This window comes from Coregonus lavaretus, assembly GCF_964263955.1.
Source record: "Coregonus lavaretus genome assembly, contig: HAP1_SCAFFOLD_1704, whole genome shotgun sequence".
In the NCBI taxonomy this organism is placed as follows: Eukaryota; Metazoa; Chordata; class Actinopteri; order Salmoniformes; family Salmonidae; genus Coregonus; species Coregonus lavaretus.
The window spans coordinates 15430-41757 of NW_028161806.1; the positions used below are offsets into that span (position 1 = coordinate 15430).

The 26328-nt window shown below is 45.5% G+C and overlaps 2 protein-coding genes across 2 annotated transcripts; both read left to right on the forward strand.

Moving 5' to 3' along the window:
• Positions 1-867: 867 nt before the first annotated feature.
• LOC311120053 (polymeric immunoglobulin receptor-like) lies at positions 868-26117 on the forward strand (the record flags this gene model as incomplete). The annotated part of the gene is made up of 6 exons (XM_084194682.1): positions 868-934; positions 1118-1423; positions 24686-25018; positions 25189-25300; positions 25756-25850; positions 26062-26117. 6 exons carry the CDS (start codon positions 868-870, stop codon positions 26115-26117), a joined length of 969 nt encoding a protein of 322 aa, XP_084050808.1.
• LOC311120057 (uncharacterized protein) lies at positions 1997-8201 on the forward strand. The gene is made up of 9 exons (XM_084194685.1): positions 1997-2098; positions 2404-2515; positions 2970-3064; positions 3276-3316; positions 3634-3699; positions 6974-7048; positions 7254-7340; positions 7586-7645; positions 8010-8201. The coding sequence occupies exons 1-9, from the start codon at positions 2041-2043 to the stop codon at positions 8034-8036; spliced, it is 621 nt and encodes a 206-aa protein (XP_084050811.1). The 5' UTR covers positions 1997-2040; the 3' UTR covers positions 8037-8201.
• Positions 26118-26328: the final 211 nt, after the last annotated feature.

The following is a 26328-nucleotide window of genomic DNA, read 5'->3' on the forward strand; positions in this document are numbered from 1 at the left end:
GCCAGCCATGAGCGGGAGTCCCATAGGGCGGTGCACAATTGCCCCAGCATCGTCTGGGTTAGGGCAGGGTTTGGCCCAGGGGCTTTCCTTGGCTCATCGCGCTCTAGCGACTCCTTGTGGTGGGACAGCAGTCGTCAGTTGAACGGTGTTTCCTCCAACACATTGGTGCGGCTGGCTTCCGGATTAAGCAAGCAGGTGTTAAGAAGCAGCGCGGCATGGCGGGTCATGTTTCAGAGGATGCATGATTCGACCTACGGTCGGGTAAAATTACTACAAAAATCTTTAAAAGAAGTGGGAGAGAGACAGAGAGCATTCTTGTTGAACGTAAAACCACATCAGACTGGGTTGTGGTCCGGAGGACCCTGAACCATGAACCAGGTTTAAAGTGCGAGTTTGTGGAGGTCTTGGTCTAGTACCCATCACTACATCTCTGTAGCAGATGACCCCTCAAATCTATCAATGTCTAGCACATTGAGAACATTTATCATATAGTTTCTTATATACTGAAATATTGAATTTGCCAATGTGGTGAATGTCGCCCAATTATCGAATATTTGTAATCATTAGCAGTCTATTTTTCAGTAGAGGGTAACAGGATAGTAGTGACTTTTGGTCCCAAAACCCTTAGAGAAAGCTGAAATATATTTTAGTGACTATGATTTTGGGGTTAAACTAGTCCATATGATGCAATAGTTGCTATCTGCCACTGAGGGGGCCATGTACACACAAACAGAAGCAGGAAGAGAGTTACAGACAGTGAAGTCTATTAACATTAGGAAGTAGAGTCATTCTGGCTGTTGCCTTCGTCCTTGACACACATTTGTGCTCAGGTACCATGTAATATACCAGGCAGACTGAAACCCTTATATGGCTCTTCATCTCTCCCTCCTCCTCCTCCTCCTCCTCTTCCTCATCCTCTACAGAGTATCAGCAGGTATGTGTAACATGTTTCTATAAAGGGCCAAAGTCCAGTGGGTCAATTCACTGTAAACACGGTGTAATAAATCTCAATCATTAACAAGCTGTTTTATAGTGTATAAGCAATGGGATTTTTATTCTGCAGTGCAGATTCTGTTGAATTCCAACCTAAATGTGTTTTGTGTTGATGTGTTCACAGTGAGGTATGTGTCTGTGCAGGCCGGAGGTTCCATCACCATCCCATGTCACTATGATCAGTATTACATAAATCGTGTGAAATACTGGTGTAAAGGGTATGATTGGATTCGTTGCTCCTCTCTAGTACGCAGTGACCATCCTAAGAGCAGTGGTAATGCCTCAATCTCTGATGACATCAACCAGAGAGTCTTCACTGTGACCATGACTGATCTGGAGCCAGAGGACTCTAAGACTTACAGGTGTGTTGTGGAGATCAATGGAGGACCAGATATCATGATACAACGGTTCTACCTGTCTGTCACTCCAGGTAAGATCCCTGCAACTCTTACAATTCAGTAAAGTAGAATAGGTAGTTCTCAGTAATGATGAGACAATCAGAAATAGCCTGCTTCCACAAACTAAATGACTGGTGTTCTCATTTCATTTCCTGGTAACTGGTTCCTTGTCTGGTAACTGGTATCACCATTATTGTTCAAGTTAAACCTGAAGAATACTTTATGTTCTCTGTATGTAGATGGTGGTGTAAACTTTGTTTAAACTCTGCAGTGGTTGGTTTTAAAACATTTAAAAAAAAAAATATTAATAATAAAATACTTACTAGAAATAAAGTTCTGCTGCTGAGTTCTTTCTTTGGTGTCTGTACCTCTGTGTTCAGGTACTCCAGGACTCTATGTGGACCAACAGGAAGTGACTGGAGTAGAAGGAGGGAGTGTCACTGTCCGTTGTTACTATAGTAACTCTGGAGATATAAAGTGGTGCAGGATGGGTGGTGATTGTGTGTCGTATTCTGGGACTTTACATGGAACATCAGTGACATTAAAGGATATCAGTCTGGCCAACAACAGAATAGTCTTAACAGTGACTATGAGTGGACTGAAGATGGAGCACACTGACTGGTATTGGTATGAAGTGGGAGAACTAGAGATGTCTGTTCACATCACTGTCAGTCAACAAACTGCAACACAAAACATCACTGCTATCAGTAAGTACTTTCTGTTTGAGTCACAAAAATAGTTTAATATCCATAGTTACTTCACATCAAAATGATGTAATTTTCTTACATTAATATCACCCTGAAAATATGTATTTATTCCATGATTTACTTCTTGACATAGATGATAGTCAGTGAAAATCTGCTACTGTTTTCATAATCCTTGACAGCAGATTCACTTTGTTTCATCATCTGAAACAAATTGGAATATTAACTATGAATGTGATGTTGCTATACAACCTGACTATCTGGTATACCAGTAATTTCATTGATGGCATTGTTGTTTTACATCACAGCAACCCAAGCTCCAACCAATCAACAACCCTCTGCCTCTCCAACTGCTGAGCCTGTTCAGACTGACAACACAAGTCAAGGAGCTGAGGGGAACAAGGAGGACGTCCACCAGAGGTTATTATCACTCATTCAGCTGTATTATCCCACATATTATGGCAATTGGCTGATAATATGAACACAAAGAAATGTTACAATTCCATCATACACTACAACAGCTGAAGATAACCAAACACCCTCCCTAAATGCATATAGAGACTGTTAGCACTTCCTCTTGGTAGAACATCTCTTTGGAGAAGTAGCAGAAATGTTTGTGTTATTCTCACTCATTTGCAAGGACAAGTTGCACTCTTAAAAAAAGAAAACATTATTTGTATAGTAATAATCTCAATAATAATCATATCATGTCTTCAATTGTATGGTCAACTTCCACACATGTGAATATCTAAATAATTGTTCCATTTATCACAACAGTGTAAACAACAAGTTATTACTTTTTCACAAATGATCAATTTATAATGATCTATTTTAATTGTATTTTTGATTCAAGTTCTTCTATGTAATCCATCAGGTCCATAGATGTGAAAGTCCTACTGATTCCTTGGGGCATGTTGGTGGTGGTGACAGCTGGTATCCTAGTCACATGGAAGATCTGGACAAAGCATAGTAAGTAGTCATTTTATGTGAATATAAAAAAGGAGAATAGTTAAGAAAATACCAAATGTGTTGACATTGCGAACAACAGTATATTGCTTAACTGTTATTGATCTTGAATGGCAAAAAGTATTTGGAGGAATTGTCTATAAGAAATCTATTCAGAGGTATTATTGTACTATAACAAACTCAGAAGTAATTGACATCTCCCTCTTTATTCCAGAGGACAATAAGGCCAAGGACCAGACAACTAACAACTCAGTGGTAGGATACACTTAATTTATTATATTCTATTATTTTCAACCATCTGCTTTTCTGTTCATGATTTGGGATCATCTACCATTTGACTCTAGTGTTACCTCTTCAGTTGGTTATCAATGAGTTGACATAAAAGGTCCCATATTCTGAACCCAAGGTCTTATAACACTCAAGACGTTGAAAAATGATGTTTAAAAGACAGAGAACAGGAAGCTGTCAGTTCACTAAATATATATGTGACTGCATCCTATCATGGAAACAAACTGTGGTTTAGTTGGTAAATAGACCAGTCCTGTTTCTCTTTGCTGTTTATTTCTTTGCAGTCTGCTGACCCTGAGCAGGACATTTCATACAGCACAGTGAGCCACACCAGAGAAACAGCACAGCAGGTACAAACTGAATAAACCTGGTTTAGGTCTGTGGAGATCTTGTACTAGTACCAATCACACCATCTCTGCATGGAGCTAAGGTTCTCTCTCTCTTTCTCTCTCTTCCATTTCTGCAATGTGAGCTTGGGTTCTCTCTCTCTCTCTCTCTCTCTCTCTCTCTCTCTCTCTCTCTCTCTCTCTCTCTCTCTCTCTCTCTCTCGCTCTCTCTCAATTCAATTCAATTCAATTTTTCAATTTAAGGGCTTTATTGGCATGGGAAACGTATGTTAATATTACCAAAGCAAGTGAAATAGATAGTAAACAAAAGTGAAATAAACAATAAATATTAACAGTAAACATTACACTCAGAAGTTTCAAAAGAATAAAGACATTTCAAATGTCATATTATGTATATATACAGTGTTGTAACAATGTGCAAATAGTTAAAGTACAAATGGGAAAATAAATAAACATAAATATGGGTTGTATTTACAATGGTGTTTGTTCTTCACTGGTTGCCCTTTTCTTGTGGCAACAGGTCACAAATCTTGCATCTGTGATGGCACACTGTGGTTTTTCACCCAGTAGATAAGGGAGTTTATCAAAATTGGGTTTGTTTTCTAAATCTTTGTGTATCGCTGTAATCTGAGGGAAATATGTGTCTCTAATATGGTCATACATTTGGCAGGAGGTTTGGAAGTGCAGCTCAATTTCCACCTCATTTTGTGGGCAGTGTGCACATAGCCTGTCTTCTCTTGAGAGCCAGGTCTTCCAACGGTGGCCTTTCTCAATAGCAAGGCTATGCTCACTGAGTCTGTACATAGTCAAAGCTTTCCTTAAGTTTGGGTCAGTCACAGTGGTCAGGTATTCTGCCACTGTTTACTCTCTGTTTAGGGTCCAAATAGCATTCTAGTTTGCTCTGTTTTTTTGTTTGTTCTTTCCAATGTGTCAAGTAATTCTCTTTTTGTTTTCTCATGATTTGGTTGGGTCTAATTGTGTTGTTGTTGTTGTTGTCTTGGGGCTCTGTGGGGTCTGTTTGTGTTTGTGAACGGAGCCCCAGGGCCAGCTTACTTAGGGGACTCTTCTCCAAGTTCATCTCTCTGTAGGTGATGGCTTTGTTAAGGAAGTTTTGAGAATCGCTTGCTTTTAAGTGGTTATAGAATTTAACGGCTCTTTTCTGGATTTTGATAATTAGCGGGTATTGGCCTAATTCTGCTCTGTATGCATTATTTGGTGTTTTACGTTGTACACAGAGGATGTTTTTGCAGAATTCTGCATGCAGAGTCTCAATTTGGTGTCTGTCCCATTTTGTGAATTCTTGGTTGGTGAGCGGACCCCAGACCTCACAACCATAACAGGCAATGGGTTCTATAACTGATTCAAGTATTTTTAGCCAGATCCTAATTGGTATGTCAAATTGTATGTTCCTTTTGATGGCATAGAAGGCCCATCTTGCCTTGTCTCTCAGATCGTTCACAGCTTTGTGGAAGTTACCTGTGGCGCTGATGTTTAGGCCGAGGTATGTATAGTTTTTTGTGTGCTCTAGGGCAACGGTGTCTAGATGGAATTTGTATTTGTGGTCCTGGCAACTGGAACTTTTTTGGAACACCATTATATTTGTCTTACTGAGATTTACTGTCAGGGCCCAGGTCTGACAGAATCTGTGCAGAAGATCTAGGTGCTACTATAGGCCCTCCTTGGTTGGCGACAGAATCACCAGATCATCAGCAAACAGTAGACATTTTACTTCAGATTCTAGTAGGGTGAGGCCGGGTGCTGCAGACTGTTCTAGTGCCCTCGCTAATTCGTTGATATATATGTTGAAGAGGGTGGGGCTTAAACTGCATCCCTGTCTCATCCCACAGCCCTGTGGAAAGAAATGTGCGTGTTTTTTGCCAATTTTAACCGCACACTTGTTGTTTGTGTACATGGATTTTAAAATGTCGTATGTTTTTCCCCCAACCCCACTTTCCATCAATTTGTATAGCAGACCCTCATGCCAAATTGAGTCAAAAGCTTTTTTGAAATCAACAAAGCATTAGAAGACTTTGCCTTTGTTTTGGTTTGTTTGTTTGTCAATTAGGGTGTGCAGGGTGAATACGTGGTCTGTCGTATGGTAATTTGGTAAAAAGCCAATTTGACATTTGCTCAGTACATTGTTTTCACTGAGGAAATGAACTAGTCTGCTGTTAATGATAATGCAGAGGATTTTCCCAAGGATACTGTTGACGCATATCCCACGGTGGTTATTGGGGTCAAATTTGTCTCCACTTTTGTGGATTGGGGTGATCAGTCCTTTGTTCCAAATATTGGGGAAGATGCCATAACTAAGGATGATGTTAAAGAGTTTAAGTATAGCTAATTGAAATTTGTGGTCTGTATATTTTATCATTTCATTGAGGATACCATCAACACCTCAGGCCTTTTTGGGTTGGAGGATTTGTATTTTGTCCTGTAGTTCATTCAATGTAATTGGAGAATCCAGTGGGTTCTGGTATTCTTTAATAGTTGATTCTAAGATTTGCATTTGATAATGTATATTTTTTTGCTGTTTGTTCTCTGTTATAGGGCCAAAAAGATGGGAGAAGTGGTTTACCCACACATCTCTGTTTTGGATAGATAGCTCTTCGTGTTGTTGTTTGTTTAGTGTTTTCCAATTTTCCCAGAAGTGGTTAGAGTCTATGATTCTTCAATTACATTGAGCTGATTTCTGACATGCTGTTCCTTATTTTTCCGTAGTGTATTTCTGTATTGTTTTAGTGATTTACCATAGTGAAGGCATAGGCTCAGGTTTTCTGGGTCTCTATGTTTTTGGTTGGATAGTTTTCTCAATTTCTTTCTTATGTTTTTGCATTCTTCATCAAACCATTTATCACTGTTGTTACTTTTCTTTGGTTTTCTGTTAGAGATTTTTAGATTTGATAGGGAAGCTGAGAGGTCAAATATACTGTTTAGGTTTTCTACTGCCAAGTTTACACTATTACAGTGGAACGTTTTGTCCAGGAAGTTGTCTAGAATGGATTGAATTTGTTGTTGCCTAATTGTTTTTTGGTAGGTTTCAACACTACTTTCCTTCCATCTATAGCATTTCTTAATATTATTCAGTTCATTTGGCTTTGATGCCTCATGATTGAGTATTGCTCTGTTCAAGTAGACTGTGATTCAAGTAGACTGTGATTCAATTAGACTGTGATTTTCAATCCCTGCAGTGTTGAGCTGAGTTTCTGAAGTTCCTATACTCTTTATTCCTATGCATGTCGCCATAAGTTTACCTTCTGTCCTGTCCATTTCTCAGGGTCCAAAGCCAGAGAGCCACCATGACGTGATGTACAGCACTGTGATGCCTGATCAGTTCAGGACAGAACAGAAGGTCAACATATGGCTACATGCATCGTTGGTCTTAGACAACATTATGGATGTTACTCATAAAACGTCATAGCCTTGGCAAATTTGCATCTGTTTTAGAAAACAATTGTATTTACAGTTTCATTTTCTTTCTTGGAACAAGCAATAGATACATGTACACTATAACAATACAACAATACATTTTTGTTATCTGGGTCTCTCTCTACCAGCAGGCCCCATTTCCTGAAGATGATGATGATGTCACATACAGCACTGTCATCCCCCAGCACAAGGCCCAACTAAAAGTACAGGCCAAGGTAAAGCTGCTCTGTTGATTAGCCACAGCTAGTATTATGTTATCAGAAACAACAGTAGGTGATTGTTTCCTCAGTGTTAACATAGTCATGGTTATGTCACCATTATACCTATAGGTATAATATATCACCTTTATGTCACATATCACAATTACAACTGTCTTTCACAGAGAACTGTGTTTTAAACTGTACCCTCCATTATAACAGAACTGTCCCTGTTCACCTCTCTACCTGTTCCTCTTCTGTAGGCAGCAGAACCAGATGATAATGTGGTCTACAGCTCACTAGCTCTACAGGTGACCACACAGGTCAGTGCTGGTGTCTCCTCTGTCTGTTGTACCAGATGATGCTGATTTCTCAACAAAGATACAGACAACACCACATTGCTATGTGTTGTAAACGTCACTCTTTAATCACACAAATCTTTCTTAGTCTTTTTAGTTTTGCTGCATGAAAAACTGTATAATCACGTTGTGACCAGCTAACCACATTGTTTTCAGTGTGTATCCATAACATTACAGTGTGGAGTGTGCCTGGGTTTAGGGTGAAGTTGCCCCTATATGCTGATCTTGGTTAAGGTTAGGATTGGGGGAGGGGAAGATGATTTTAGATCTCTATCTATTGGAAATGTCACCACAGTGATTGTGACTGAATGTTACACGTTCTCTCCAGCAGAGGGCAGCAGCAGCACAGCAGTGACTGACTGAGTGACCTTGGTGGAGTCCTTATCCTGGAAGGACAGCCCACTCCCCTCTCCTGTGTCACAACATCTATCTGCCTCCAATATGCTTCTGTCATACCTCTTAACCCACGCCAGAAAGACCCCTCTATCCTTTTGTGTCCATAAACTACTGAAGACAGTCTGCTGTGTTTGTTTTCATTGTCACCACATATATGTTTTTACATGTTCATCTTATTTCTCTCACCTATTTAATTGTCCTATGCCTGTAACTAATCATGATCAAAAGTATAGATAGTATAGTATAGTAGCTACTATGTATAATAAATACTATACTGCGATAATAAAATGTACTATACTGTCTATATTGCACAATGGACATTTGTCACACCTGATGTGTATTTTTAATGGATTATCAGATAAAATTGAGTTAATCATGAACATATAGTTAACATTCTTTGTGGCTAACTGAATTTGGCCGTTTGTTTTTGTCTCTCTCTTCAAACACAGTGAAGGGAGCAGCACCAGGGTTGAATAGAGTTTGGGCTAGACCTTTGTTTCCTTGGTATCTTCTTGATTGATTACAGCATGAGGGGGTGAAGTTTGTGTAATTTAGGGCCTTGTCATGTTTAAACTAAACATGAGTGTGTGTGCAAGACAGGGGAGCGGGTGATTGGTTGGAGTAATAGTTCAGCCGTCCTCAGAGACAAAGGAAGTGGACGGAGCATTAAAAGAGCGGGAAAACTGAAGAGGACTATATAACATTTTTACATTTACATTTTAGTCATTTAGCAGACGCTCTTATCCAGAGCGACTTACAGGAGCAATTAGGGTTAAGTGCCTTGCTCAAGTGCACATTTACGTCATTTAGCAGACGCTCTTATCCAGAGCGACTCACCAATTGGTGCGTTCACCCTATAGCCAGTGGGATAACCACTTTACAATTTTGGGGGGGGTGGGGGGGGGGGGGTAGAAGGATTACTTTATCCTATCCCAGGTATTCCTTAAAGAGGTGGGGTTTCAAATGCCTCCGGAAGGTGGTGAGTGACTCCGCTGTCCTGGCGTCGTGAGGGAGCTTGTTCCACCATTGGGGTGCCAGAGCAGCGAACAGTTTTGACTGGGCTGAGCGGGAACTATGTTTCCGCAGAGGAAGGGGAGCCAGCAGGCCAGAGGTGGATGAACGCAATGCCCTCGTTTGGGTGTAGGGACTGATCAGAGCCCGAAGGTACAGAGGTGCCGTTCCCCTCACTGCTCCATAGGCAAGCACCATGGTCTTGTAGCGGATGCGAGCTTCAACTGGAAGCCAGTGGAGTGTGCGGAGGAGGGGGGTGACGTGAGAGAACTTGGGAAGGTTGAACACCAGACGGGCTGCGGCATTCTGGATGAGTTGTAGGGGTTTAATGGCACAGGCAGGGAGGCCAGCCAACAGCGAGTTGCAGTAGTCCAGACGGGAGATGACAAGTGCCTGGATTAGGACCTGTGCCGCTTCCTGTGTAAGGCAGGGTCGTACTCTCCGAATGTTGTAGAGCATGAACCTGCAGGAGCGGGTCACCGCCTTGATGTTGGCGGAGAACGACAGGGTGTTGTCCAGGGTCACGCCTAGGCTCTTCGCACTCTGGGAGGAGGACACAGCGGAGTTGTCAACCGTGATGGCGAGATCATGGAACGGGCAGTCCTTCCCCGGGAGGAAGAGCAGCTCCGTCTTGCCAGGGTTCAGCTTGAGGTGGTGATCCGTCATCCATACTGATATGTCTGCCAGACATGCAGAGATGCGATTCGCCACCTGGTTATCAGAAGGGGGAAAGGAGAAGATTAGTTGTGTATCGTCAGCGTAGCAATGATAGGAGAGGCCATGTGAGGATATGACAGAGCCAAGTGACTTGGTGTATAGGGAGAAAAGGAGAGGGCCTAGAACTGAGCCCTGGGGGACACCAGTGGTGAGAGCACGTGGTGCGGAGACAGCTTCTCGCCACTCCACTTGGTAGGAGCGACCGGTCAGGTAGGACGCAATCCAGGAGTGAGCCGCGCCGGAGATGCCCAGCTCGGAGAGGGTGGAGAGGAGGATCTGATGGTTCACAGTATCAAAGGCAGCAGACAGGTCTAGAAGGACAAGAGCAGAGGAGAGAGAGTTAGCTTTAGCAGTGCGGAGAGCCTCCGTGACACAGAGAAGAGCAGTCTCAGTTGAATGACCAGTCCTGAAACCTGACTGGTTTGGATCAAGAAGGTCATTCTGAGAGAGATAGCAAGAGAGTTGGCTAAAGACGGCACACTCAATAGTTTTGGAAAGAAAAGAAAGAAGGGATACTGGTCTGTAGTGGTTGACATCAGTGGGATCGAGTGTTGGTTTCTTGAGAAGGGGAGCAACTCTCGCTCTCTTGAAGACGGAAGGGACATGGCCAGCGGTCAAGGATGAGTTGATCAGCGAGGTGAGGTAGGGGAGAAGGTCACCGGAGATGGTCTGGAGAAGAGAGGAGGGGTGGGGTCAAGCGGGCAGGTTGTTGGGCGGCCTGCAGTCACAAGTCGCAGGATTTTATCTGGAGAGAGAGGGGAGAAAGAAGTCAAAGCATAGGGTAGGGCAGTGTGAGTAGGACCAGCAGTGTCATTAGACTTAACAAACGAGGATCGAATGTCGTCAACCTTCTTTTCAAAGTGGTTGACGAAGTCATCCACAGAGAGAGAGGAGGGGGGGGGCGGGGGGGGGGAGGATTCAGGAGGGAGGAAAATGTGGCAAAGAGCTTCCTAGGGTTAGAGGCAGATGCTTGGAATTTAGAGTGGTAGAAAGTGGCCTTAGCAGCAGAAACAGATGAAGAAAATGTAGAGAGGAGGGAGTGAAAAGATGCCAGGTCGGCAGGGAGTTTAGTTTTCTTCCATTTCCGCTCCGCTGCCCGGAGCTCTGTTCTGTGAGCTCGCAATGAGTCATCAAGCCACGGAGCTGGAGGGGAGGACCGAGCCGGCCGGGAGGATAGGGGACACAGAGAGTCAAAGGATGCAGAAAGGGAGGAGAGGAGGGTTGAGGAGGCAGAATCAGGAGATTGGAGGGAGAAGGATTGAGCAGAGGGAAGAGATGATAGGATGGAAGAGGAGAGAGTAGTGGGAGAGAGAGAGCGAAGGTTGCGGCGGCGCATTACCATCTGTGTAGGGGCAGAGTGAGTAGTGTGGGAGGAGAGCGAGAGAGAAAAGGAAACAAAGTAGTGGTCGGAGACATGGAGGGGAGTTGCAGTGAGATTAGTAGAAGAGCAGCATCTAGTAAAGATGAGGTCAAGCGTATTGCCTGCCTTGTGAGTAGGGGGGGACGGTGAGAGGGTGAGGTCAAAAGAGGAGAGAAGTGGAAAGAAGGAGGCAGAGAGAAATGAGTCAAATGTGGACATAGGGAGGTTGAAATCCCCCAAAACTGTGAGGGGTGAGCCATCCTCAGGAAAGGAACTTATCAAGGCGTCAAGCCTTGATAAGGAGGGAGACCTTAAGGATGTGTGCCCCTCTGCAGACTGGTATCGGCTTTGTTGAAAACTTTAATAAAGTCATTTCTTGATGCAACAAAAACTCTGTAAGACCTTATTTGTAATAAAGTATAGTGGTTATTTTCCAAAACACACCCTGATCTGTTTCACCTGTCTTGTGCTTGTCTCCATCCCCCTCCAGGTGTAGCCCATTTTCCCCAGTATCCCCTGTGCATTTCTACCTGTGTTTTCTGTTTGTCTGTGGCCAGTTTGTCTTGTTACGTCAAGCCTACCAGCGTGTTTTTCCCGTACTTCTATTCTCTCTAGTCCCTGTTTTCTAGTTCTCCCGGTTCTGACCTATTCTACCTGTCCTGACTCCGAGCATGCCTGCTGTCCTGGACCTATCTGACTCTGACCTGGTTTACAAACCTCTGCCTGACCTGACCCTGAGCCTGCCTGCCGTTCTCTACCTTATTGACTCTGCCCTGGATTACTGACCTCTGCCTGCCCTTGACCTGTCGTTTGCCTGCCCACTGTTTTGTAATAATCATCTATGATTTGAACTGTTTGCATATGGGTCTTATCCTGATTCCTGATAGTACAAACTGGCTGACCCAGCAGACTCGGACAAGCTCTGCGACGCCGTCTCCTCCCACTGAGCCACCATTGCAAGACACGAGGAGTTACTTCACAACCTTATGGAAGGATTCCAGACCTTGGCTGAACGCCACGGCTGTGCTTGCCATACATTGCCGGAGAAAGTCAGCAGATTGTCTATTAGGCAGCAGCCACTACTTTAATCCCCCAGACTCTCAGCAACCCCGCCACCAGCAACATTTCTTCCCAGCCTACCACAGTGTCCCGAGAACCATGCTTACCTCCGGAGCGCTATGCTGGAGATTCTGCAACCTGCCAGGCTTTTCTCTCCCAGTACTCCCTCATCTTCTGTTCCGGTTGCCCTCGCACGTCCTCAATTTCCACCTCGCCTCCAAGGAATCACGGAAATCCCCAAAGTCTACACTTCCGAGTGAATCCGATGTCACCCGAGTTCTCTCAGAAATCACAGAGGGTTGCCGACTCGCCTATGCAACTTGGCAGAGCTAGATTGTCTCCTGCCGAATGGTTACACAGACTGAACACATAGGGCTGTCATTATATTTCTACCTGTCCTGTAAAAAGACCCGGCTCATCAGGAGGTATGAGTACACTGGGGACTCCCTGGCTGCAGGGTGTATCCGTCATTCTGCCTCCCCCGCCGGCACAGGGTTCTTCTTTGTGGAGAAGAAGTACAAAACCTTGCGCCTGCATATCGACTACCGGGGCCTGAATGACATCACGGTTAAAAAACGTTACCCACTTCACCTCATCGCCTCGGCTTTTGAGTCTCTCCAGGGGGCTACCATCTTCTCCAAGTTGGACCTCCTGAACGCCTACCATCTGGTAAGGATACGGGAAGGGGACGAGTGAAAGACATCCTTTAACACGGCTAGCAGGCACTACGAATACCTTGTTATGCCATTCGGACTGACCAACGCTCCTGCAGTGTTCCAGGCCCTGGTTAACATTGTTCTCTGTGACATGTTGAACCAGTTCGTGTTCGTGTACCTCAATGACATTCTCGTTTTTTTCAGCTGGCTGAAGAACATGTCCTCCATGTTTTTCAGCACTCACCTCTCCCAAGGTCCTGTTCACGTGGTCTCCAGCTGCAGACCAGGCGTTCTTGGACCTCAAGCACCGATTCACAACTGCCCCCATCCTAATCCATCCGGATCAGTCCCGGCAGTTCGTGTTGGAGGTCGACGCCTTGGACATCAGATTGGGGTCTGTCCTGTCCCAGCGTTCGGCCCAAGACCAAATGTTGCATCCCTGCACTTTCCTCTCCCATCGTCTCAACACCACTGAAAGGAATTACGACGCGGGTAACCGAGAACTCTTCACGGTTAAGATGGCATTAGAGGAGTGGAGGCACTGGTTAGAGAGGAAGGAACACCCTTTCATAGTGTGGATGGATCACAAGAACCTGGAATATCTCCACACCGCCAAGCGCCTCAACTCCAGGCAATCTCGACAGTCCCTGCTATTCACTCGGTTCAACTTCACCATCTCCTTCAGCCCGGGATCCAAGAATGTGAAGCCGGATGAGCTTTCACGCCTCTATAGCCCCTCTGCTACACCAACGGATCCTGAGACCGCCATACCCTAACTCTTGTCTCGCGGCTGCATTCGTCTGGGGTATAGAGAACCAGGTCCGTGAGGCGCAGTGTTCCCAGCCGGACCCCGGGGAGGGGGCCCGGTTACCCAGATGTTTGACCCGGACTCTGTCTGTTCCCCATTTCTGGAATGGGCTCATTCCTCCCGACTGGCCAGCCATCCTGGCTCCCGTCGGACCCTGACCTTTGTACGACTACCTTTTTGGTGGCCCACCTTGGTTCATGACGTCTCCATGTTCATCACCGCCTGCACTGTGTGTACTCAGAATAAAATTCTAAGGCAAGCTCCGGCTGGCCTCCTTCAACCTCTTCCCGTTCCTCACCGCACCTGGTCCCATATATCCCTGGACTTCGTCAAGGGTCTCCCTCCATCAGATGGCAAAACCACTATCCTCACGTTGGTGAATAGGTTTTCCAAAGCCGCCCACTTCATTCCCCTTCCCAAGTCACCCTCAGCCAAGGAAATGGCCCAGCTCATGGTGCAGCACGTCTTCCGGATCCATGGACTTCCAGTGGTCTCCGATCGCGGTCCTCTGTTTTCGTTCTGGTTCTGGAAGGCGTTCTGCACCCTCATTGGGGCATCGGCCAGCCTGTCCTCTGTTTTCACCCCCAATCTAACGGCCAGTCGGAGGGAGCCAATCAGGACCTGGAGACGACTCTTCGTTGCCTCGTCTCCGCCAACCCCACCTCCTGGAGCCAGCAACTCGTGTGGGTGGAATACAGTGGGGGGAAAAGTATTTAGTCAGCCACCAATTGTGCAAGTTCTCCCACTCAAAAAGATGAGAGAGGCCTGTAATTTTCATCATAGGTACACGTCAACTATGACAGACAAAATGAGAAAATAAAATCCAGAAAATCACATTGTAGGATTTTTTATGAATTTATTTGCAAATTATGGTGGAAAATAAGTATTTGGTCAATAACAAAAGTTTCTCAATACTTTGTTATATACCCTTTGTTGGCAATGACACAGGTCAAACGTTTTCTGTAAGTCTTCACAAGGTTTTCACACACTGTTGCTGGTATTTTGGCCCATTCCTCCATGCAGATCTCCTCTAGAGCAGTGATGTTTTGGGGCTGTTGCTGGGCAACACGGACTTTCAACTCTGACTTTCAACTGATTTTCTATGGGGTTGAGATCTGGAGACTGGCTAGGCCACTCCAGGACCTTGAAATGCTTCTTACGAAGCCACTCCTTCGTTGCCCGGGCGGTGTGTTTGGGATCATTGTCATGCTGAAAGATCCAGCCACGTTTCATCTTCAATGCCCTTGCTGATGGAAGAAGATTTTCACTCAAAATCTCACGATACATGGCCCCATTCATTCTTTCCTTTACACGGATCAGTGGTCCTGGTCCCTTTGCAGAAAAACAGCCCCAAAGCATGATGTTTCCACCCCCATGCTTCACAGTAGGTATGGTGTTCTTTGGATGCAACTCAGCATTCTTTGTCCTCCAAACACGACAAATTGAGTTTTTACCAAAAAGTTATATTTTGGTTTCACCTGACCATATGACATTCTCCCAATCCTCTTCTGGATCATCCAAATGCACTCTAGCAAACTTCAGACGGGCCTGGAAATGTTCTGGCTTAAGCAGGGGGACACGTCTGGCACTGCAGGATTTGAGTCCCTGGCGGCGTAGTGTGTTACTGATGGTAGGCATTGTTACTTTGGTCCCAGCTCTCTGCAGGTCATTCACTAGGTCCCCCCGTGTGGTTCTGGGATTTTTGCTCTCTGTTCTTGTGATCATTTTGACCCCACGGGGTGAGATCTTGCGTGTATGGTATTATTTTATGTATCATTAAGGCAAATGTAGGGAGAGGTCAAAGGTAAAATAATACTATTAGTAATAAGCATGGATATGTTGTAAAATTAAAAACCTATATGCCTTAAAATGTTTATGGATTGAGAACCAGTTGAAGGGTTAATACAGAGCAGAGACATGTATGTGTTTTTCATAAAACTCCCTGCAGCTGGTCTGGGAATGTAAATGACGTGATGGCTGTGTGGAGATTGAAGTAACAATGGAACTAGTGTTATCATTTCTTTATGCTTATGACCTTATGACCTGACACATGGCCACATGCACATAATCTCAGGGGCCGGGGAGGATGATAAATGATAAATGTTTAATTGTATGTGGTTGAGAATGGGTTATGGATGACATGTTTAAATCATGTTTAAGTATGAATGGATATGTTTTATAATGTGTTATGAAATGATAATGGTGAAACAGAATGAACATGAATGATACTTTGTACTCCAGATGCATGCCTAGATAGTGAATATAGTCAATACAGAGTGTGATTGTTCTTTAACGTACGTATGTGCATAATTTTTTGAGTCATGCCACTAATAAGATACAGTGGCCCCACTTAGAGAAGCGCAAGTAGCCAACATGTGATACTGAAATAAGCTATTCATTCACATAGGGAGGAACTAGCAGCTGTATCAGTGTGGCTATACATGTGTCTGTATAAAAAGGAGCACTCCGGTTCAGGACGAGCAGTTGTTGTTCCATGGAGCAAGCTCAGGCTTTGTTATGCAATAAAGTCTAAATTCTTGAATTCACAAGATCCGGTGTCTTGAGAGATATTTTTGAGTTGATTGTCTCTTAGTCAAATATTTCCACGACACGTGGAGCCCCAGATCGAGGGAGATTATCAGTGGTCTTGTATGTCTTCCATTTCCTAATAATTGCTCCCACAGTTGATTTCTTCAAACCAAGCTGCTTACCTATTGCAGATTCAGTCTTCCCAGCCTGGTGCAGGTCTACAATTTTGTTTCTGGTGTCCTTTGACAGCTCTTTGGTCTTGGCCATAGTGGAGTTTGGAGTGTGACTGTTTGAGGTTGTGGACAGGTGTCTTTTATACTGGTAACAAGTTGAAACAGGTGCCATTAATACAGGTAACGAGTGGAGGACAGAGAAGTTACAGGTCTGTGAGAGCCAGAAATCTTGCTTGTTTGTAGGTGACCAAATACTTATTTTCCACCATAATTTGCAAATAAATTCATTACAAATCCTACAATGTGATTTTCTGGAGAAAAAAAATCTTAATTTGTCTGTCATAGTTGACGTGTAGCTATGATGAAAATTACAGGCCTCTCTCATCTTTTTAAGTGGGAGAACTTGCACAATTTGTGGCTGACTAAATACTTTTTTCCCCCACTGTATGCCCGCAACACCCTTCCCTGCTCAGTCACTGGTCTCTCGCCTTTTGGGTGTTCGATGGGATATCAGCCCCTGCTCTTCCCTGAGCAAGAGGACAAGGTCAGCATACCCTCGGCCCAGATGTCCATCCGCCACTGTCGCCATACCTTGAAGAGAGCCCGGTATGCTCTTCTCAAGACCACCTCCAGGTATGGACGACAGGCGGACCGCCATCGGACCCCAGCTCCCCATTGTCGTCTCGGGCAGAGGGTATGGCTGACCACTCGGGATCTGCCCCTCCGGGTGCTCATCAGAATTTCCTATTTCCTAGTTGTGGTGTCGGAAATACAACTTTGTTTCATTCATGTGCTTTTTAGTGATTTGGTTGGAACAATTCTTCAACTAATAAGAGTTTAGCTAGCTTACTTAACATTGACAATATGGTCAAACTAGCTACATTATACATATTGATGAGGCTGTACTGGTCAGAAATGTATTTGTTGTCATCCTTTGGTTGAAAAGGTTAAAAGGTCAGTGGTGACACTTCACAACTCAACAACTCAGGCGGCAACATTTTCTCAAATCCCCTTGTAATTCCGACTTGGAGGGTTTTTCATGTGAAAATTCCCAGTCAGGACTAGGAATTTCAAAGAAATCCGACAGCACGTGAACGCGGCAATGAACCTTTGATGCAGAAGCATGTAGCGGTTAGAACCCAAGACATATGGGCATCGACTGAAAACCAAGTTGAAGTCTAGTCTCGTGTTTTTCAAGTTTATAATATTTTGGTGTGGTTTTCCTGTTTTTGTCCCGCACTGCAAATATTCCTCACTGGATTCTGGAACTCCAACAACCTTTTTGTCAAATAAACCAATAGTGACACCACACCAGCCACTGCCATCCAACCCTACAGTTTAGCTAAGCAGTCTTTTATCAACATGTAATGCATTGAGTTAACCTGAAACCTGTAGTCTTGTGGTACAGCAGCTTCCTGAGCTACTGCTGATTCGCTACCTTACAGGCCAATGTGGTTTGGAGCTGTGTCTATGACCAGGGTTTATTTCCTGGACAACGTTTATTGTTTCTATTTCTATTCCTTTCTAGTCTAATTCTTTTTAAGACAGAGAGGTATCATATCTGGATTTTGGCAAAACACCTTAAAATCACATAGACTGGAAGTCTAATCATGGGTTTACTTTGAAGCTGATTTTTGGTCTGGTCTGTGGAGATATTGGTCTAACTTTATTGGGAACAAATACCAGTACATAAAGTAAGTACATAAATTAAGAATTGAAATCAATTAATTTGAATAAATCAAATCATATCAATTGTAATGACTGTTCCACAGAATGTATTGTTACCAGCCAATCAGGGGAATGTTCACTTTAACAGAAGCAGAATGAGGGGTACAGACAGTGATGTGTATATGAGTCATTGTCTTTGGTGCCTCTGTCCTTGACACATACATTTGTGTACAGGTACTATAACACAGAAACACAAACCACACATGGCTCTTCATCTCTCCCTCCTCCTCCTCCTCTTCTCCAGACTCTCAGGTAAGGGTAAAATGTTTTTATGAAGTGAAAAAGTCTCATGGTTCAGTGCGCTGCTGCTTGAAGTCAGACAAAATATTAGCTAGCCTACATATTCAGCCCACACTCATCCCTGCCATACCTGCCATTTTGTACACTACTCACTCCGACTGTTGTCCTTGTCCACCTGAATGGGTAATTGGTAGACCACCTTATCAGTTGACCGAAAGGACTGAGTCTAAATGTGTTTTCTGTTGCTGTGTCTGCAGGTACCCAGGCAGGGGAGTACGGTGTGTCCACAGTGAGTAAGGTGTCTGTGAAGACAGGAAACTCCATCACCATCCCATGTCGCTATAATCTGAGATACATAGAATATGTCAAATACTGGTGTCAAGGAGATTACTGGAATTCTTGTTCTGCTCTAGTACGCACAGACCAACCAAAGATATCTGGGACGGTATCAATCTCTGATGATGTCACCCGAAGAATCTTCTCTGTTACCATGACTGATCTGCAGCCAGAGGACTCTGGGTATTACTGGTGTGCTGTGGAGACTACAGGAAGAGATCAACATACATACTTGCACCTGTCAGTTACCACAGGTTAGCTCCCCATACCTCTCCTCAATCACACTGTTTTTTTTATTTGTTCAGTATGACACAGCTATGTAGCTATTGACTTGGGGAAGACTATTTTAAGGCTCTAAATACAATGTATTTACATGGCTATACATATAGGCAGATACATTGTATGTATGGAGTGTGTTTTCATTGTGGGTATACATTGTTATACTGTGGAGAACAGAAACACTTTATTATGAAGGGTTTCTACATAAGGACTTCATAACACATTCATAAGCCATGCATAATGAAATCAAAATCACAACCAAATGCTGATTTATTAATGATCTTTGAGACATTAAATTGAAATACTGTAGAATTCCATTCTTCCTATTGAAGACCGCTCCTTCTGAGGAGTACCAATATGGCGGACGGTGGCTTCAAAGCCTCTCATTGGCCAATACATAGCATCAGCAATCTAGTGTTTGTATACACTGAGTGTACAAAACATTAGGAACACCTTCCTAATATTGAGTTGCACCCCCTTTTGACCTCAGAACAGCCTCAATTCGTCAGGGCATGGACTCTACAAGGTGTCAAATGTGTTCCACAGAGATGCTGGCCCATGTTGATGTCACGGATACGGCCGAGGCTGCCCCTCCTCCTCGTTCGGGCAGGCTTCGGCGGTCGTCGTCACCGGAGTACTAGCTGCCACCGATCGATATTTCTGTCTCTCACTAGTTCTGTCTGTATTGTTCACACCTGTTACTCATTAGGCTTATTAGTTTCCCTATATCACCTCTGTTTTCCCTCCTGAGTGTGTGCGTGATTGTTCTTTTTTACGTCGTCTGTTGAGCTGTTGTTTTTGCTCTTCCCTGCGTGGAGGGTTTGCTATATTTACTTGGTGTCGAGTAAAGCCATTTATTCTCAGTTCTGTGTCCTGCGCCTGATTCCGTTTCCCCACTGCACCCAGACGCTGACAGAATCACGCACCCGTTATGGAGTCAGCAGGCACGCCCGATCCCAGCGCTTCGTTGGAGGAACGCATCCACCAGCACGCGACCATGCTGCAGCGACTAGGTTCGGATCAAGTGATCCACACCATGGATCGATGGGAGAGAGTTGGGTTTTCTACACCTCCTCTTTCGCCGATTTCTCTTCCATCAAGATCCTCAAACCCTGGGTCCAGTGGTCTTCGGCTCTCGCTCCCGAGGGAATACGATGGGACAGCTGCCGGGTGTAAGGGTTTCCTGCTCCAGGTGGAACTTTACCTGGCCACCATCCACCCGGCTCCCTTGGGATACGAGAGCGTGTCCGCCCTCATCTCCTGTCTGTCGGGCAGAGCCCTGGAATGGGACAACGCGGAGTGGGGTGGAATAGACGCTGAGTCCGTTCGTTTCCGGGCAGTATTCGATCTTCCGCCTGAAGGGAGAGCGGCGGGGGAGCGTCTGTTTCACCTCAGCCAGGGAAGGAGGAGCGCACAGGAATACGCCCTGGATTTCAGGACACTGGCAGCCAGCGCGGGATGGAACGAGAGGGCCCTGATTGATCACTACCGATGCAGTGTACGGGAGGACGTTCGTCGGGAGATGGCCTGCAGGGACACTACTCTTACCCTGGACCAGCTGGTAGATTTATCGATCCGGTTGGATAACCTGTTGGCTACCCGCGGACGTCCAGATCAGGGTCCGTCCAGTCCATCCCCCAGCACTTCCGAGTCCACACCTATGGAGCCTGAGTTTTCCCCACATTCCCAGCATAGGGTGCTCGTAGATTCCGGCGCAGCTGGGAATTTCATGGACAGATTGGTTGCGCATAGATTAGGGATTCCTATATTGCCGTTAGATGTGCCCTTCCCCATACGTGCCCTAGATAGTCGCCCATTAGGGTCAGGTATGGTTAGGGAGGTCACAGCTCCACTTCGGATGGAGACACAGGGGGGTCATGAAGAGAGAATTAGTCTCTTCCTTATTGATACCCCTGCGTTTCCCGTGGTGCTGGGCCTTCCCTGGCTAGCCACCCATGACCCCAGTATTTCGTGGCAACAGAGGGCTCTTAAGGGATGGTCACCTCAGTGCTCGGGAAGGTGTGTAGGTGTTTCCGTAGGGGCAACCAGGGTGGAGAGTCCAAACCATGTCTCCCCAATGCACATTCCCTCAGAATATGCCGATTTGGCTCTCGCGACTCAATTACCACCCCATCGACGAGGGGATTGTGCGATAGATCTCTGTGAGGGTGCTGCACTTCCCAGGAGTCACGTGTATCCTCTGTCACAGGAGGAGACGGTGGCTATGGAGACAAATGTCACCGAATCTCTGGGACAGGGATACATTCGGCCCTCCACTTCCCCTGCCTCCTCGAGTTTCTTTTTTGTGAAGAAAAAGGATGGAGGTTTACGCCTGTGCATTGACTATCGAGGTCTAAATCAGATAACCGTAAAATACAGCTATCCTCTTCCTCTCATTGCTAGTATGACGGAGTCATTGCACGGGGCACGCTTCTTCACAAAATTGGACCTCAGGAGCGCGTACAATCTGATCCGTATCCGGGAGGGGGACAAGTGGAAGACAGCATTTAGTACCACGTCTGGTCACTATGAGTACCTCGTCATGCCGTACGGGTTGATGAATGCTCCCTCAGTCTTTCAATCTTTTGTCGATGAGATTTTCAGGGACCTGCACGGACAGGGTGTAGTGGTGTATATAGATGATATTCTCATATACTCCGCTACACGCGACGAGCATGTGTCCCTGGTGCGCAAGGTGCTTGGTAGACTGTTGGAGCATGACCTGTACGTTAAGGCTGAGAAATGTCTGTTTTTCAGACAGTCCGTCTCTTTCTTAGGATACCGCTTGTCAGAGTCAGGGGGCGAGATGGAGTGTGACCGCATTTCAGCCATGCGTAATTGGCCGACTCCTACCACGGTAAAGGAGGTGCAGCGATTTTGGGGTTTTGCCAACTACTACTGGAGATTTATCCAGGGCTTTGGTCAGGTAGCAGCTCCCATAACCTCTTTGCTAAAGGGCGGTTCGGTGCGCCTGCAGTGGTCAGCGGAGGCGAACAGGGCTTTTGGTCAGCTGAAGGCGCTGTTCACCACGGCTCCCGTGCTGGCTCATCCGGATCCGTCCTTGCAATTCATAGTCGAGGTGGACGCGTCCGAGGCGGGGATAGGAGCTGTACTGTCTCAACGTTCGGGTACGCCTCCCAAACTCCTCCCCTGTGCTTTCTTCTCGAAGAAGCTCAGCCCGGAGGAGCAAAACTACGACGTGGGGGATCGGGAGCTGTTATTTTTTGTGAAAGCTCTTAAGGTGTGGAGACATTGGCTTGAGGGGGCTAAACACCCTTTTCTCATTTTGACTGACCACTGCAATCTGGATTACATTCGGGCAACGAGGAGACTGAATCCTCGTCAGGCAACGTGGGCCATGTTTTTCACGCGTTTTGTGTTCACCCTATCGTATAGACCAGGTTCCCAGAATGCTAAGGCAGATGCTCTTTCCCGGCTATATGACTCAGAGGATCGGACCAGGGAGCCTACTCCCATACTTCCGGCTTCTTGTCTGGTGGCGCCGGTGGTATGGGAGGTTGACGCGGACATCGAGCGGGCGTTACGCACGGAGCCCACTCCCCCCCCAGTGTCCAGTGGGTCGTGCGTACATTCCGTCCGAGGTTCGCGATCGTTTTATTTATTGGGCTCACACGTCACCTTCTTCTGGCCATCCTGGCATTGGTCGGACAGTGCGCTATCTTAGTGGGAAGTACTGGTGGCCCACCTTAGCTCAGGACGTGAGGGTTTATGTTTCTTCCTGTTCGGTGTGCGCTCAGTGCAAAGCACCTAGACACCTGCCCAGAGGTAAATTACAACCTCTCCCCGTTCCACAGCGGCCGTGGTCACATCTATCGGTGGACTTTGTTACAGATCTTCCTCCGTCACAGGGTAACACCACGATCCTGGTCGTTGTGGATCGGTTTTCTAAGTCCTGTCGTCTCATTCCTTTGCCCTATAGTTTCTGATCGGGATCCCCAGTTCACATCGAGGGTCTGGAAGGCGTTTATGGACCATCTGGGGGTCTCGGTCATCCTGACCTCAGGTTTTCACCCCGAGAGTAATGGGCAGGTGGAAAGAGTAAATCAGGATGTGGGTACGTTTCTGAGGTCGTATTGCCAGGACCGGCAGGGGGATTGGTCAGTTTACATCCCCTGGGCAGAAATGGCACAAAATTCCCTCCACCACTCCTCCACTGACCTGTCTCCCTTTCAGTGTGTACTAGGTTACCAGCCGGTCCTGGCACCATGGCATCAGAGCCAGATCGAGGCTCCTGCGGTGGATGAGCGGTGGGCGCTCGGAGGAGACATGGAACGCTGCCCATGTACGCCTGCAAAGGGCGATTAGGAGACAGAAGGCGAGTGCCGACCGCCACCGCAGTGAGGCTCCGGTTTATGCACCGGGAGACCGGGTCTGGCTCTCAACCCGAAACCTGCCCCTTCGCCTGCCCTGCCGGAAGCTGGGTCGGCGGTTTGTGAGGCCCTTTAAAGTCCTGAGGAGGTTGAACAATGTTTGTTATAGGTTACAGCTCCCCCCTGATTACCGTATTAACCCCTCGTTCCATGTGTCTCTCCTCAGGCCGGTGGTAGCTGGTCCGCTCCAGGAGTCCGAGGTGCGGGAGGTTCCTCCGCCCCCATTGGACATTGAGGGGGCACCGGCGTACTCGGTCCGTTCCATCATGGATTTGAGGCGTCGGGTTGGAGGCCTGCAGTATCTCGTGGAGTGGGAGGGGTACGGTCCGGAGGAACGGAGCTGGGTTCCCAGGAGGGACATCCTCGATCCCTCCTTGTTAAGGGAGTTCCATCGTCGTTATTCCGACTCGCCCTGCTCCGCGTCCTCCTGGCCGTCCCCGAGGCCGGTGTCGAAGCACGGCTGGAGCCGCGCGTCAGGTGGGGGGTACTGTCACGGATACAGCCGAGGCTGCCCCTCCTCCTCGTTCGGGCAGGCTTCGGCAGTCGTCGTCACCGGAGTACTAGCTGCCACCGATCGATGTTTCTGTGTCTCACTAGTTCTGTCTGTATTGTTCACACCTGTTACTCATTAGGCTTATTAGTTTCCCTATATTACCTCTGTTTTCCCTCCTGAGTGTGTGCGTGATTGTTCTTTGTTACGTCGTCTGTTGAGCTGTTGATTTTGCTCTTCCCTGCGTGGAGGGTTTGCTATATTTACTTGGAGTCGAGTAAAGCCATTTATTCTCAGTTCTGTGTCCTGCGCCTGATTCCGTTTCCCCACTGCACCCAGACGCTGACAGTTGACTCCAATGCTTCCCACAGTTGTGTGAAGTTGGCTGGATATCCTTTGGGTGGTGGACCATTCTTGATACACATGGGAAACGGTTGAGCGTGAAAAACCCAACAGCGTTGCAGTTCTTGACACACTCAAACCGGTGCACCTGGCACGTACTACCATACCCCGTTCAAAGGCACTTAAATATTTGTTATTGCACATTCACCCTCTTAATGGCATACATACACAATCCATGTCTCAATTTGCTCAAGGCTTAAAAATCATTCTTTAACCTGTCTCTTTTCCTTCATCTACACTGATTGAAGCGGATTTAACAAGTGACATTAATAAAGGATACTAGCTTTCACCTGGATTCACCTGGTCAGTCTATGTCATGGAGAGAGCAGGTGATCTTAATGTTTTGTACACTCAGTGTACATCATTGTCTATGATATGACATGCGTTGCTTCTCCCTTGGTGAATTTGTGTCTGTACCTCTGTGTTCAGGTACTCCAGGACTCTATGTGGACCAACAGGAGGTGACTGGAGTTGAAGGAGGGAGTGTCACTGTCCGTTGTTACTATAGTAACTCTGGAGATATAAAGTGGTGCAGGATGGGTGGTGATTGTGTGTTGTATTCTGGGACTTTACATGGAACATCAGTGACATTAAAGCGGACTAGTGATGCCAACAACAGAAAAGTCTTAACAGTGACTATGAGTGGACTGAAGATGGAGAACACTGACTGGTATTGGTGTGAAGTGGGAGAACTAGAGATGCCTGTTCACATCACTGTCAGTCAACAAACTGCAACACAGAGAACCATTAAGATGACCTCAAGTTAGTAGATGAATTACCTACATTATTATCAAATATGATTCACTCTGTTCAATCCAGTGGCATCATCTGGAATTAATTGTAATATTAACTATGAATGTAATGTTGCTATACAACCTGACTATCTGGTATTCCATTACTTTCACTGATGCCATTGTTATTTTATCTCACAGCAATCCAAGCTCCAACCAATCAACAACCCTCTGCCTCTCCAACTGCTGAGCTTGTTCAGACTGACAACACAAGTCAAGGAGCTGAGGGGAACATGGAGGACGTCCACCAGAGGTTATTATCACTCATTCAGCTGTATTATCCCACATATTATGGCAATTGTTTGATAATATGAACACAAAGAAATGTTACAATTCCATCATACACTACAACAGCTGAAGATAACCAAACACCCTCCCTAAATGCATATAGAGACTGTTAGCACTTCCTCTTGGGTAGAACATCTCTTTGGAGAAGTAGCAGAAATGTTTGTGTTATTCTCACTCATTTGCAAGGACAAGTTGCACTCTTAAAAAAAGAAAACATTATTTGTATAGTAATAATCTCAATAATAATCATATCATCTCTTCAATTGTATGGTCAACTTCCACACATGTGAATATCTAAATAATTGTTCCATTTATCACAACAGTGTAAACAACAAGTTATTACTTTTTCACAAATGATCAATTTATAATGATCTATTTTAATTGTGTTTTTGATTCAAGTTCTTCTATGTAATCCATCAGGTCCATAGATGTGAAAGTCCTACTGATTCCTTGGGGCATGTTGGTGGTGGTGACAGCTGGTATCCTAGTCACATGGAAGATGTGGACAAAGCATAGTAAGTAGTCATTTTATGTGAATATAAAAACGAGAATAGTTTAGAAAAATACAAAACGCATTGTCATTGTGAACAACATTATATTGCTTGCTTGTGATTTATCTTGAATGACAGAAAGTATTTAGAGGAATTGTCTATAAGAAATCCATTCAGAGGTATTATTGTACTATAACAAACTCAGAAGTAATTGACATCTCCCTCTTTATTCCAGAGAACAATAAGGCCAAGGACCAGACAACTAACAACTCAGTGGTAGGATACACTTAATTTATTATATTCTATTATTTTCAACCATCTGCTTTTCTGTTCTTGAGTTCAGATCATCTTCCATTTGACTCTAGTATTACCTCTTCAGTTGGTTATCAATGAGTTGACATAAAAGGTCCCATATTCTGAACCCAAGGTCTTATAACACTCAAGACGTTGAAAAATGCTGTTTAAAAGACAGAGAACAGGAAGCTGTCAGTTCACTAAATAT